Source organism: Callithrix jacchus, chromosome 14, assembly GCF_049354715.1.
Source record: "Callithrix jacchus isolate 240 chromosome 14, calJac240_pri, whole genome shotgun sequence".
NCBI classification, from domain to species: domain Eukaryota; kingdom Metazoa; phylum Chordata; class Mammalia; order Primates; family Cebidae; genus Callithrix; species Callithrix jacchus.
In genome coordinates this window covers 87,886,143-87,899,736 of record NC_133515.1, presented here as the reverse complement: position 1 = coordinate 87,899,736, position 13,594 = coordinate 87,886,143, and the positions used below count along the sequence as shown (strand labels likewise).

The 13,594-nt window shown below is 52.6% G+C and overlaps 2 protein-coding genes across 9 annotated transcripts; one reads left to right on the top strand and one right to left on the bottom strand.

Annotated features, from left to right (window-relative positions):
- Positions 1–3,480: 3,480 nt before the first annotated feature.
- ABHD1 (abhydrolase domain containing 1) lies at positions 3,481–8,508 on the top strand. Of its 4 annotated transcripts, none has more exons than XM_035273571.2 (9): positions 3,481–3,738; positions 5,987–6,147; positions 6,656–6,838; positions 7,024–7,069; positions 7,215–7,327; positions 7,454–7,627; positions 7,803–7,851; positions 7,950–8,115; positions 8,373–8,508. In XM_035273571.2, the coding sequence occupies exons 1-9, from the start codon at positions 3,625–3,627 to the stop codon at positions 8,441–8,443; spliced, it is 1,077 nt and encodes a 358-aa protein (XP_035129462.1). In that variant the 5' UTR covers positions 3,481–3,624; the 3' UTR covers positions 8,444–8,508. The 4 variants fall into 4 exon arrangements, with proteins under 4 accessions (XP_035129462.1, XP_054100355.1, XP_035129461.1 ...); XM_054244380.2 differs by having other exon boundaries at positions 8,248–8,508; XM_035273570.2 differs by having other exon boundaries at positions 8,234–8,508.
- On the bottom strand, positions 8,455–12,312 carry PREB (prolactin regulatory element binding). Of its 5 annotated transcripts, none has more exons than XM_035273568.3 (9): positions 11,764–12,312; positions 11,182–11,380; positions 10,761–10,981; positions 10,498–10,578; positions 10,259–10,383; positions 9,885–10,058; positions 9,665–9,737; positions 9,362–9,521; positions 8,455–9,187 (listed from the first exon to the last, which is right to left on the bottom strand). In XM_035273568.3, the coding sequence occupies exons 2-9, from the start codon at positions 11,297–11,299 to the stop codon at positions 9,093–9,095; spliced, it is 1,047 nt and encodes a 348-aa protein (XP_035129459.1). In that variant the 5' UTR covers positions 11,300–11,380; positions 11,764–12,312; the 3' UTR covers positions 8,455–9,092. The 5 variants fall into 5 exon arrangements, with proteins under 5 accessions (XP_035129459.1, XP_008979245.1, XP_008979244.1 ...); XM_008980997.5 differs by having other exon boundaries at positions 11,191–11,380; XM_008980996.5 differs by having other exon boundaries at positions 11,952–12,312.
- Positions 12,313–13,594: the final 1,282 nt, after the last annotated feature.

Below are 13,594 nucleotides of genomic sequence, written 5' to 3'. Positions count from 1 at the left end.
TGGTGGTATTAGGAGGAGGAAGCGGGCACAGGGGCTCACACCTGTAACCCCAATACTTTGGGAGGCTGAAGTAAGAGGATCTCTTGAGGCCAGGAGTTTGTGATCAGTCTGGGCAACATATTGAGACCATCTCGCTACAAAAAATAAATAAATAAAAATTTGTCAGGCATGGTGGTGCATGCCTGTAGTCCTAGCTAGTTTGGAGGCCAGGGAAGGCAGTTCCCTTGAGTCCAGGAATTTGAGGTTACAGTGAGCTGTGATCCCGACACTGCACTCCAACCTTGGTGACAGAGGTATCCTGCCTCTGAAAAAAACAAAAAGAAGTAGGGCCTTTTGGGACATGATTAAGTCATGAAGGCTCTTCCCTCATGAATAGATTAACGCCCTTATAAAAGAGGTTTCTGAGAGCGTTCACCCCTCTTGCTCTCTTGCCTTTCTGTTCCTTCCATCATGCGAGGAAACCCAGATGCATCATCTCTGAGGAACAGACCTTCACAGACACCAAACCTGCCAGTGCCTGGATCTTGGACCTCCCAGTCTCCAGAACTGAAAGGAATAAATATTTTCTGTTTTTTTATAAATTATCCAGCCTGTGGTATTTTGTCATAGCAGCATATATACTCTAAGATGTTTGTGAAGATGAAGATGGAGATCAGGGTGATGCTTCCACCAGGCAGGGAGAGCCAAAGATTTCCAGCAGAACACCAGAAGCCAGGGGAGAGGCATGGAACAGATCATTCCTCACAGCTCCCAGAACGAACCCACCCTGCTGATATTTCGATCTTGACTTCTAGTCTCCAGAAGTGTGAGACAAGAAATTTCTGTTGTTTAAGATATTGGTCCCATAATTCAAGAAAGAGATGTACAAAAGAAGGGAAAAAAAAGACAGTGGTCCCCAACCTTTTTGGCACCAGGGATCAGTTTCAGAGAAGACAATCTTTTTTTTTTTTGAGATGGAGTCTCACTCTGTCTCCCTGGCTGGAGTGCAGTGGTGCCATCTCAGCTCACTGCAACCTCTGGCTCCGGGGTTCAAGTGATTCTGCTGCCTCAGCCTCCTGAGTAGCTGGGATTACAGGTGTGTACCACCAGGTTCAGCTAATTTTTTTTTTTTTTTTTTGTATTTTTCCTAGTAGAGACAAGTTTCCACCATGTTGACCAGGCTGGTCTCAAACTCCTGACCTTAGGTGATACACCTGCACCAGCCTCTCAAAGTGCCGGGATTACAGGTGTGAGCCACAGTGCCTGGCCTCAGAGAAGACAGTCTTTCCACAGATCGGAAGGATTGGGGGTTGGGGCGATGATTTGGGGATGAAACTTCCACCTCAGGTCATCACGCATTCGATTCTAATAAGCAGCACACACCTAGATCCTTCTCCTGTGCAGTTCACAATAGGGTTTGGTGTTCCTATGAGAATCGAATTCCACCACTGATCTCAAGCAATAATGCCCATTTACCCTGCTCACCTCCTGCTGTGCCACCTGGTTCCTAACACGTCATGGGTCAGTACCAATTTGCAGGCCAAGGGGTTGGAGACCCCTGGTTTAAGACACCCAGTTTGAAGTACTTTCTTACAGCAAAGCTGCCAACTAACACACCATCCAAATGCCAATGACTACCAAATCTCCAGCTCCAACCTCTAAGCCCCAGGCCACTTTGGGCATTGAATATCCTACTAATTTGTGCCTGAGTCTTAATTTATAAAGGTGGCTGAGTGAGGACATGAAGAGGTCAGTGCCATTGAAAGAAAAGCTTAATGTTATTCACAGTTCCTCTAGAAACAAGAGGCATAGTCACGGGAGGAAGTGCCAGTGTCACTCAGGAGGCAGAAAGGAGGGAGGGGAAGGTACAGGCTTTTACTGGGGTTTGCACAGGCAAGACAGGAGAAGCAGTTTGGGACTGGCTAGTTTGGATAACTCCAGAGCACTCTGGGGCCCAAGGACTGGTCCTAGTTACCTGGTCCTGAGTTGATTTAGGGCAGAGGAGATACTGCCTTGGAGTGTGAAAGTTAGAGAAAGGACGTGGCTCAGAGTATGAGCTCTGGATTGCAGGGAAGATGTAAACAACTTTGGACATTAGGCTGGTCCTGTGATTTATGGATGCCAAATAGACAAATACGGAACCTGAGAAAACATAGTTAAAACACCTACCAACACCCCAACCTCTCTCTACATGCCTGTATCTAAATGCATCATCTTCCTCTTCAAACCTTCCTCTCCTCTGTTTCGCTATCCCAAGGACGGACTCTTTATATCTGTGCAATCAGAAACCTGGGGATCATCCATGTTACTCCACCCCCTACGTCCAACCTACTACCAGGTCCTATCAATTCTGCCGCCGATCTTGAAGATGTTCACTCCTCTCCTGGGTATCCTCCATACAAGGCAGCATCTTTTGAGCCTGGGGTTCTGTTAGCAGTCTCCCAATGGCTGTCTGCTCCTACTTTCCTCCTCTTCCAATCTATTCTCTGAGCAACTGATTCTCCTAAAACATAACTCATGTCACCCTTCCCTTCTTAAAACCCTTGGATGGCTTTCCATTGGCCCTAGGATAAACTGCAGCTGCTCACAAGCTGGTCCTTGGCCACCCACATGCTCTAGCCACACCACATTTCTGTCTGCTCCCTTAAGACATCCTTCACCTCCAGGCTTTTGCCTATGCTGTCTCCTCTGCTAGAACACCCTCCTGTGAAGTCCAGGCACCCCAGCAGTGCTCCCATGGCACCAGTACTTCCCTTCTGTGGACCCCATTAAGCCCTGATGACTTGTGAAAGCTTTATGGGATATTGATACCTAGGCTCCTCTCCAGACCAACTGTATGGGGGGTAGGGGCTGGGCACTGGTAGTTTTAAAAATCCCAGATGATTCTGATCTGCAGTCAAGGTTGAAAGCCACGACTCTAGTAGACAACCTATATCCAATGAAGATAGGGACAGTAACATGGGAAGTCTGTATGGAGTGCCTGGTACACAGAGGGTGATGAGCAAATTATTTAGTGTACGAGGACTCTGTGGCAGGGACTGTATGATATACAGAGTGACACTGCAGAAAGCTGCATGTGTGTGCAATGCTACCACTGAGCAGCTGAAAGCCATGTGACAGTGTGGGGTGTCAGGACGGCCAGTGCCATCCTGCAGGTGGAGGTCACTGTGAATGGCTGTAGTGCGACAGAGCAGAATGTCACTGCAGAGTGGCTGTCCTGTGTGTGAGACTGCGAGTGCGTGAGGGACTCTGGCCAGGCTGCGGGACTTGGGGAGCCCCAGGGGAAGAAACTGAGGGTGCTGGAGATGCCCCACACCAAGATGGCAGCTGGGGGAAGCCGCGTGTCTGGGCTGCACCGCCAGGAACCGCAGAGGGGAAGCAGGAGGTGGGGGAGGGCGGGAGGCCACCGCAGGCCACTTGGGTCAGATCTGCGCGAAGCACCAGGCGCAGCCGCCCAGCAACCTCCTAGCGCCGCCTCTCACCGCCCAACCGCGCACCAGCAGTGGGCGGGGCCGGCAGCACGAACGGCCGGCCAGCAGTGGGGACTGGACCCGCACAGGCCGCCTATGGCGGGCGGGCCCGCGAGTCACAGCCGGCGAGCCGGGGCCAGCCAGGAGCCTGAGGGACGGAAGCCCCCAACACAAGATGCTGAGCTCCTTCCTGAGCCCCCAGAATGGCACCTGGGCAGACACCTTCTCTCTGGTCTTGGCTCTTGCCGTTGCCCTCTACTTGGGCTACTACTGGGCATGTGTGCTCCAGGTGGGTGCGGGTCCAGCGCTCTGGCCGGCGGGTTTGGGTGTAGACAGCAGCTTCCAGACCCGGGTTTGAGCCCTTGGTGGGAGCTGGAACGGTTGGGCTTCCCCACAGGTGAAATTTCCTACAACCGAATGGAGAGTCAGCTCTGCCTCCCTAGTGCCTCTGGGTCCCATGTACTCCCCATGCCAGCTGGGCCTTTTGGGCACCGGAGAGTGCTGCTCCCTATGATGTGGACAAGCATTTGGGGAAAGGTGGGGTGGAAAGCATCCTGAGGTGTCAGAGATGTGCACACTTTGCGTTCCTTTCCTGTTAAGTGGTTTAGCTGAGTCTTTCAGCTGCACTGAAGGAAGGAACCAGAGGTCTGTGGGGTCATGGCTGACTCCCAACATCGCCCCGCACCGACCCAATAGCTTAGTAGGACCTCCCTTCCCTTAAGGGCTGGCCAAGGTTCCTGTCCAGCTCAGGGAGCTGAGGCAGGTGGATCACTTGACGTCAGGAGTTTAAGACCCACCTGGCCAACATGGTGAAACCCCCATCTCTACTGAAAACAAAAATTAGTCAGGCTTGGTGGCACAGGCCTATAGTCCCAGCTACTCGGAAGACTGAGGCAAGAGAATTGCTTGAACTGGGAGGTTGTGGTGAGCCAAGATGGCACCACTGTACTCCAGCCTGAGTGTCAGAGCAAAACTCCATCTCAAAAAAAAAAAAAAAAAGGAAGCAACTCAAATTCTTGGCAATTAGGAGACAATACACGGCAGTGACTAGACAGCACAGGATCTAGAGTCAGATGGACCTGGGTTTGAATCTCCTGCTCTGCCACCCACTAGCTCTGGTATGCTTCTGACCCTTGACAAGTTATTCAGCATTCATATCCATTCACACAGGGGGATCTCAGAACTTATGTCATGGAACCGATATGAAAATCACAAGACAAAATTTTTGTAAAGTGCTTAGCACAATGCCTGGAGTTTAATGAGCATTCAACACATTTTACCTACAAGTACTGGTGGTAATGTCATAACTGATAATTCTGTTTTGCCTCTTACTTGCTGTGTAACTGGACAAACCACTTAACCTCTGTCAGTTATAACTTCTTCACTTATAAAATATCTCATGAGCTTGGGTTTAGCCCAGTGCCTATACATGAATGTCAGCTGTCGTAATTCAAGGGCTTAAGGACTAGGGTCGAAAGTCACACCTCCCAACAGTTGCACTATCAACTTGGCCTCTCTACCATTTGTTCCTGTTGATATAGGCACTGTACTGTAGATAGAAACCTGGTCTTCATGTTCTGTAGGGCCCACTACAGAAACGCAGTTTCTATTCTTGAACCTACATGCATACTCCTCCTTCACACGCCAGGTGGCTAGGACCTCTCATCCACTTGATGTCTGTCCAGAACAGAGCAGAGAAGCTCAAAGTCAGGGCTCAGTGCCCACTGACCTCATCTGTCCCTGTTATTTATCCTTGTCACCTTCCCCCTGGCTGGCATGAACGAAGAAAAGAATTGGTTCACATCAGAGCTGTTCGTCCTTTAGAGCACAATCTAACAGCAGGGGCCCCACAAGTAAGAGAAGATAAGCCCCTCGGCAGTGAGCACGAACATTAGAGAACAGGAATATGCAGATGACACAGTGCTAAAATCAGGAGCCAGAGTGGCCACAGGCTTAGGAAGAAGACAGTGTACCTGTCATCTTCAACTGCAAAGTAATGGATAAAGATTGAATGGTGCTGTATTTCTTCAGCGCCTGCCCAGAACCCTTTCTCCAGGGGATCAGCTGGGCACTTATTTATTGATAGGGTCTCACTTGTCACCCAGGCTAGAGTATAGTGGTGCTGTCACAGCTTACTGCAGCCTTGAACTCCTGAGCTCAAGCGATTCTTCCACCTCAGCCTCCCAAGGGGCTGGGACCACAGACGCACACCACTGAGCCTGGCTGTTTACATTACCTGCTCTCTCCCAAATGGGTTTGGGGCATGGATAGGCTGAGCATGAGTCAGCTCAGCAGCTCCTAGTTCAGGGTCAATTCTGGGCAGTGACACTCCAGGACCAGGTTTTTTGGGGGCTCTAGCTGGGGTGTATTATCAGAGACTTGGCCATTCAAATGAGCTGTGCTGGGTATCTCATGTCCAGACAAGCAGGGTCCTCCAGGCTGGCCTCTGGAGAGGGGCCCACTCATCCTCTGGTGTTGGGTGCCTTACTAGTTTGGTGCAAGTCAGGGAAGTGAGGCAGACTGTTGTGTGACCACAGAAGCCTTGGCTGGTGGCTGGGCCGCAGTTTCTGGCCTTCCTGGAGCAACACTGTTCCATCACCACGGAGACTTTCTACCCAACGCTGTGGTGTTTTGAGGGGCGACTACAAAGCATCTTCCAAGTCTTCCTACAGTCTCGGCCCCTGGTCCTTTACCAGAGGTAAGAAGGGACAGGACCGGGTGAACATGAAACCCCAGGTATCTAGGGAAAATCTGTCTACCTCTTTAAAAATGTAGGTAATCTTCACTCCATCTACCTCCATGTGTTCAGAGAATACAATGAGAGTGGATATTATATGGAAGGCTATGTAAGTGCATGGCCACCAGGTAATGATCCTTTATATCCCCATTCCACCTTGTCAAGCCTTACCATTTTACATGAAGCACACCTTCAAATGATACTGATTCGAAGTTATGAGACTTGTTTGTGGGTGGGGCAGGGGACAAAGCTTTTGAAGAACATTAAGTTCCTAATAGTGGCCGTGCAGGGTGGCTCACACCTGTAATCCCAGCACTTTGGGAGGCCAAGGCAGATGGATCACCTAAGGTCAGGAGTTCGAGACCAGCCTAACCAACAGAGAAACCCCATCTCTATAAATTTAAAAAAATTAAAACTTTAAAAAAGGTCCTAATAGTATCTTTGTGTCCCTCTTCCTCCAAAACCACAGTGACATCCTCCAAACAGCAGATGGAGGCCAGCTCCTGCTAGACTGGGCCAAGCAGCCTGAAAGCAGCCAAGACCCTGATCACACTACCCAGCCCATTGTGTTGCTGCTTCCTGGCATCACCGGCAGTAGCCAGGAGACATACATCTTGCATCTAGTTAACCAAGCTCTGAGGGATGGCTACCAGTAAGGATGGATGGAACCCACGAGTGGGGTGGTATCTGAGAATGTGTAATAGAAGTCAGTCCAGATACTGATATGAAGAACGCTACACAAAGGGAGGCTCTGGACAGGGGTCTGTCTGAACACTACAGAAAAGCAGAGAGGGGCTGTTAAGGAGGGTCTGGCTAACATGTACCTGTGTGTCACAGGGCTGTCGTGTTTAACAACCGGGGCTGCCGTGGGGAGGAACTGCGAGTGAGTAACCTGCCTTCCTCATGGCAGCCCTTCACCCACTCCCTTTAGAGATCCTTGGCCCTGGGGCTCTACCTCCTACCTATCCTTCCTTGATTTCCCTGCCACCTCCTGAGCCCTTCTGGCCATGGTTTCTCTCCCTACTCAGACCCACAGGGCTTTTTGTGCCAGTAATACTGAAGATCTAGAGACAGTCGTGAACCACATAAAGCACTGCTATCCCCGAGCTCCACTGCTGGCCGTGGGCATCTCTTTTGGAGGGTAAACGTTGCCTGGCTTAACCCAGAGGCCCAGTCTTTCTTTCTTTCCTCCTCCATATCCCTGCCCTCTGTCCCAACTCACATTAATGCAAACCCTTCTTTCATGGTCCCTTGTCCAATCCTACAGGATACTGGTGCTGAATTACCTGGCACAGGCCGGGCAGGCTGCAGGGCTGGTGGCAGCACTGACTCTGTCTGCATGCTGGGATTCCTTTGAGACCACCCACTCCCTGGAATCCCCACTCAACTTGCTGCTCTTTAATCAGCCCCTCACTGCTGGGCTCTGCCGACTTGTGCAGCGGTAGGATCTTGTCAAGTGGGAGGCGGCAGTAGACAGAGTAGGATGGCAGACATTCCAGGCTCTCCTAGAGCTTGGTCAGTTCTCTCTGGGCTTCCTCATATGAGATAATCAGACAGGGGCTGGGGGCTGCGGGTCAGGTCCAGGTGTCAAGCCAAACTCTTATGTGTTCTTGCAGAAACAGAAAGGTGATTGAAAAGGTGGTGGACGTAGACTTTGTGCTACAGGTATAATCTTCAGTCATGCCCCTTGTCCCACAAAATGAGTCTTCCACTATCTTCCTATTCTTTATCATCATAGCCTATCCTACATCCACCACCTGCAGGCCCGCACAATCCGCCAATTTGATGAGCGCTACACATCTGTGGCCTTTGGATATCAAGACTGTGTTACCTACTACAAAGCAGCGAGCCCAAGAACCAAGGTAGCTGCCATCCAGGTCCCTGTGCTCTGTCTCAATGCAGCCGATGACCCCTTCTCCCCCGTCCATGGTGAGTACTCTGAATCAGGACGCTTTGGTCTCAAGGAAAATGGGCCATGAGGGACACGAACACAGAGCCTGGGCTCCCAGTGAAGGCCAACCTTCTTGTCCTCCTGACCCCTTCCTAGCCCTTCCCATACAGGACGCCCAACACTCCCCCCACATTGCGCTGCTCATCACAGCCCGTGGTGGCCACATTGGCTTCTTGGAAGGGCTGCTCCCCTGGCAGCACTGCTACATGAGCCGCCTCTTGCATCAATATGCCAGAGCCATCTTCCAGCACCCAGAGGGGCTGCCTGACCTCAGGACTCTCACCTTCTGAGAAGAGAAACAGCTGACAAGAGGACCATTTGGGGTCTCAGTTCAGTCTTTCCTTGTTTATTAAATACCAACTTTTCCTGCCTAATGGGCTGAGGTTCATTTTTGGTAGACTAGGAACTTTTGGCATCTTTAGGCCGCCGGCTTAGTGCTACTCATCTGAACCCCCAGATTACTACCCAAGTCTTCCTTTTGCCCCTTCCTGCCCTAACAGCAAGTACCAGGCCAGTCCCTTCCCCAGCAAATGCCAGGGACTTCATGTGAAGAGCAACTGGCCACAAGGCTGTGAGGGAAGGAGGAGAAACTGTTTCTGCAGGAAGGACAACAGTGCCTCCAGGCTCTTGGACATCTTCACATGTTTTTAGAGAAAGGACAAGCTCAACTCTGGAGCCTCTGGTAGGCAGAAGGAAGGAGGCAGGGAGTGTGGCTTGGGCTTCAGACACCACTGTTCTGGGTGGATCCACAGATGATGAAGGCAGGGTTCCTGGGACCCAGAGTCTCATAGGGCCATAACCAAGCCTTTTCACAGAAGGGTAGGCAGTGCCTATCCATGGTATCAGAGGCAACCTCAGCTGTGGACCTGAACAGAGTTAGCAAAGGGAGTCCAGGCCTCCACTCTGCTCTAGAGATGGCAGTGTCCAAGCTCCTGATTCCCAGGAAGCAAGGAGGCTAAAGGAAACCTGGAAAGGCACTCTGGAGCAGCAGAATGGTCACAACAATAAGCCCGACACACGCCAGGAGCAGGAGCCACACAGGAACACTTCCTGCAGGAGGGTAAGGAAAGAGGTCAGCGGGCAGAGGAGCTTCACAGCCTGAAAACCAGAACCCTTCAAAGGGGGAGTGGACAGCTACAAACAAAAGCCAGGCCTCCAGGGGGCCACACTTCTGCTCCAGTTAAAGGTGGGGTGGTACCTGCCCACCCTGCCCCAATGACTCACGCCGTGAGGGCAAGAGATGCAGCTGGCAACGACTGTCCACAGCCACAGAGAACAGGGCAGTTTCATGGGACCCAAGGAGCTCTGGACCACGACCCTTCTCAGGTAGAAAGGCCACATCCGTCACCACAATGCCATGGGACTCCCTCATGTAGTAGAGGCACTGGGGGCAGAAGGAAAACCAGTGATGAAAGCCTAGCTGGGAACTCTCTGGAAAGCATGCTCCTCACCCCCAGGTTTTCCCTCTATAAAACAGGCCAGATTCTTTCCTGCACACTCAGGGCTGTGCCAACCTCCACCCATTACCTGGAGAGAGAAAGCTATGTAGATGGCAACAGAACCAGTGACCGTGCCCAGGCCTAGGAAGGTGCCAGACTCACTGTAACAAACAATAAAGTGCTCGTTGTCCTGGAGGCTTGTGCAGCAACCCTCATACCCCAATACCGGTCCACAGCGACCCAGGTAGGACTCCTTTCCAAGCTCCCTCAGGGACCCCCTACCTAGCCAAGGCAGCAATGTCTCACACCTGACGTTAAGGCAGGAGATGACTTCATGGCCACAGGACTTGGTCCGAAGGGGCAAGAAGTTGGAGCCATCCCAGGCTGTGAGGTAGCAGGGAGGGGGCTGGCGCAGGCGCTTGTGGGGAATTTGCACTGTGAAGAGTCGCAGCCCAGCAGGCTGGTCTGGAACCTGCCCAAACCTGGGGGCCGGATGAGGGGCTGTTCAGCTTCTGGGGCCTGCCCAACCCTCCTCAGAGGTTTGTGCACCACCTACACCATGGTCAGACCTGGCGTAACACTCAGCAAGGTCCTCTCCAGCTCCCGCATCCCCAGTCTTTTCCCTCTGCCCCACCACAGCTGGGCTATGCATCTTTCAGCCACCCCCACAAGGTCTTCACACCTGCAGGCCTGGTAGCGGTAAGGTGTGCTGGAAAAAGTGGGTCCATTCTCTTGCCAGTGCAGCTGTGTCACCAGCTGATCCTTCTGCCACACAGAGGCCTTAAGGTCCCAGCCCACGGTTACCAACTAGTCAGGAATAAAGATTCCAAGGATGGACAGTTAGGGGATTCACTTACTGGGCAAGCAGCATAAGCACCTACTCTCTCCTTTCTCTACCCTCCTCCCACCCCAGCCCCTCACCTTGCCATCAGGCCCTAAAGCCAGGTCTTCAATCTCCCCTTCGTGGGCTTTGAACTCCAGAACCTTTTCCAGGCTGGGTACCTGTAGCCAAACCACCAATATGGTTAACCCAGGTCCCCAGCAAGTACACGGTGACTGATCCCCATCCAACCCCTTCTAATAGCCACTCAATGCAAGCATCATTCACAAGTTTCTGAGATGCCATATTCAGTTTCTCAAAATTTTGGTCTTGCTTCATCCTCCCTAACCCCACAAACCCACACCTTCCAGACACGAACGTAGCCATCTGTCCCTCCAGTGGCAAGCAGGGTATTATCATGGTTGAAGCACACAACTTTCTGCAGTGGATCAGGGCTGAAGTCTGTCTGCACCACCTGCAAATTCTCTACCCTGAGTTCTAGTCCTTCTTGCTGGGTTTCCACTCCACATTTCTTCTCTGCTGGGACTGCTCCCTTCCTTTGTCGAGGCCCCTGCTCCTTGGAACCTGTAACACAAACACTTGGCCAGGTTCCAGGCTTCTATAGTAAGGAGTAATGGCCCCTCTCTCCATGGCGGGAGCCCATACAGCTTCTAACCTGCCACCAAAACCCCACTTTGAGCTCCACTTCTTTAGAGACACCGAGATAAGAGAGACCTTACTCATTCAACCCTTTCCCCAAGGGGGATAGAGAGGAAGCGTCTTACCTGTCTTACCTGCCTTCTCTGCCTTGTTGCCCTTCTGTTGATGGGCCTGGAAGTGCAGGAGTTGACAGTGGGCATCCTGCCCTGCAGCAAGTATGTCACCAGCCAATGCCAAGTTCATGGTAGCCCGTGTCTCTGTGTCATGGGAGTGCACCAAGGAGGCACTCAAGCGCCCATTAATCCGCTCTAGCTGCAGAAAGTGCTGTGGGAGGGGGAACCCGGATGAGCAACTTCAGAGGTGCCCAGAGAGCACAGCACATCTAGGGAACATCCTATAGCCTGACGCCTTACCCCTTTGCTTTCTGTACGTTCTAGTTCACAAGGGTTTCTCGAGTCCTTTTTTCTCTCATTTGGGGGTTACAAATCTACACAGCGAACAGGGCTGGGATTATTACCTCCATTTTACAGAACTGGGTGAAGCTCAGAAGAGGGAGGGAACTTAGCCTAAACCCAAATACATTACTCTCGCCGCTGCTAGAGGGCAGGTAAGACCTCCCGGAAAGGGCCAGGAAAGACCCCTGGAGCTGCTCCGAGGCGGAGCGGCGTTCCTGCAGATTCTGCAGGTGTGTGCCGTTTTCACGTTACCTTAAAAGCCTCTCCTCCGCCCGCTGAGTTCTCGACTGAAATTCGCGCCAGGGCGTCAGGCAAGCAGGTCTGCCCAACAGAAGTGGGCAGGGCCCGAAGCTGGAATGTGGCCCGCCCCGCGACCCCCGGCCACCCTGGAATCACCGCCAGCCCGCAGCGTGACGCAGCCCCAGTTGCCCTGCGCTCACCACGCCATTCTTTATGCCTGTCTTGGCGGCTCCTCCTCCGCCCGCAGCGATGAGCAGCCCCGCGCTGGGGTCGACCTGAAGCGCGTACAACGGGAACGGAGCCCGGTACAGCTCTGGCGCCCGGCGCCGGCCCATCCCGCCCGGCGCGCGTTCACTGCCCGCACCGCGGCACCCAGGACATGCCGCGCCCGGCCTTCGACTACGGCCCCGGCCGCTGGCGAATTCGACCCCGTAGCCGCCGGGAGGACTCCCGACCCCTCTCACACCGAGGGGTTACCAAAATCCAAACCACCGGACAGCAGCCGGGAATCCGCTCGAGTCAAAGTCGGTCTTGCAGGCGCGCACTGCGCACGCACATTGCGCACGCGCACCCCCTCCGCGCAGGCGCAGGAGCGCCGAAACGCGTCAGCACTAGTCGGTCGCGGGGCCGCGTTCCTCGGGGTGGGGCTTTGGTTCTCCGCCCTTGGATGGAGGCGCAGTCGCCCAGCACTCACTAAGCCATCTTTGTGCGGAACCCGGGTGGAGGAGTTGGGAGGAGGAGGTGGAGCCAATGGAGGTTGATGAAGGTCAGTAAAAGGATATCCGCCGGGCGCGGTGGCTCACACCTGTCATCCCAGCACTTTGGGAGACCAAGGAGGACGGATCACCTGAGTTCAAGAGTTTGAGACCAGCCTGACCTACATAGAGAAACTCCGTCTCTGATAAAAATACAAAATCAGCTGGGCGTGGTGGTGTGTGCCTGTAATCCTAGCTACTCCCGACTCCTAGGCAGGAGAATCATTTGAACCCCGGAGACAGAGGTTGCAGTGAGCCGAGATCGCACAACTGCACTCCAGCCTAGGCAACAAGAGCGAAACAACGTCTCAAAAAAAGAAAAAAAGAAAGAAAGAAAGAAATCCCGGGCCGGTCGCTGTGGCTCACGCCTATAATCCCAGCACTTTGGGAGGCCGAGGCAGGTGGATCACGAGGTCAAGAGATCGAGACCATCCTGGTCAACATAGTGAAACCCCGTCTCTACTAAAAATACAAAAAATTAGCTGGGCACGGTGGTGCGTGTCTGTAATCCCAGCTACTCAGGAAGCTGAGGCAGGAGAATTGCCTGAACCCAGGAGGCGGAGGTTGCGGTGAGCCGAGATCGTGCCATTGCACTCCAGCCTGGGTAACAAGAGCGAAACTCCGTCTCAAAAGAAAAGAAAAGAAAAGAAAAGAAATCCCTCTGCCAGGCACAGTGGCTCACGCCTATAATCCCAACACATTTGGAACGTCCTAGAGAGGAGGATGGCTTGAGCTCAGGCCAACATGAGGAGACCTCGTCTCTACAAAATATTTAAAAATTAGCTGAGCATCGTGGCACCCATGGGCCCTGCTGCCCAGGAGGCTCAGGAGGGAGGATCAGTTGACACCAGGAAGTCGAGGCTGCAGTGAGCTATGATGTCACCTCTGCACTCCAGCCTAGGCAACAGAGCTAGACCCTGTCTCTCTCACACACACAAAAAAGAAATCTTCCAATTAGGACTGTACCCATTTGAGGATACACCAACTCCTGGAAGCACAGCCCTTACATTGTACCCCAGAAAGGAAGTGATTTGCCCGAGAGCACACACCAGAAACCACTAGAGTCTCTTGCTTCTTAACAGAGGCAG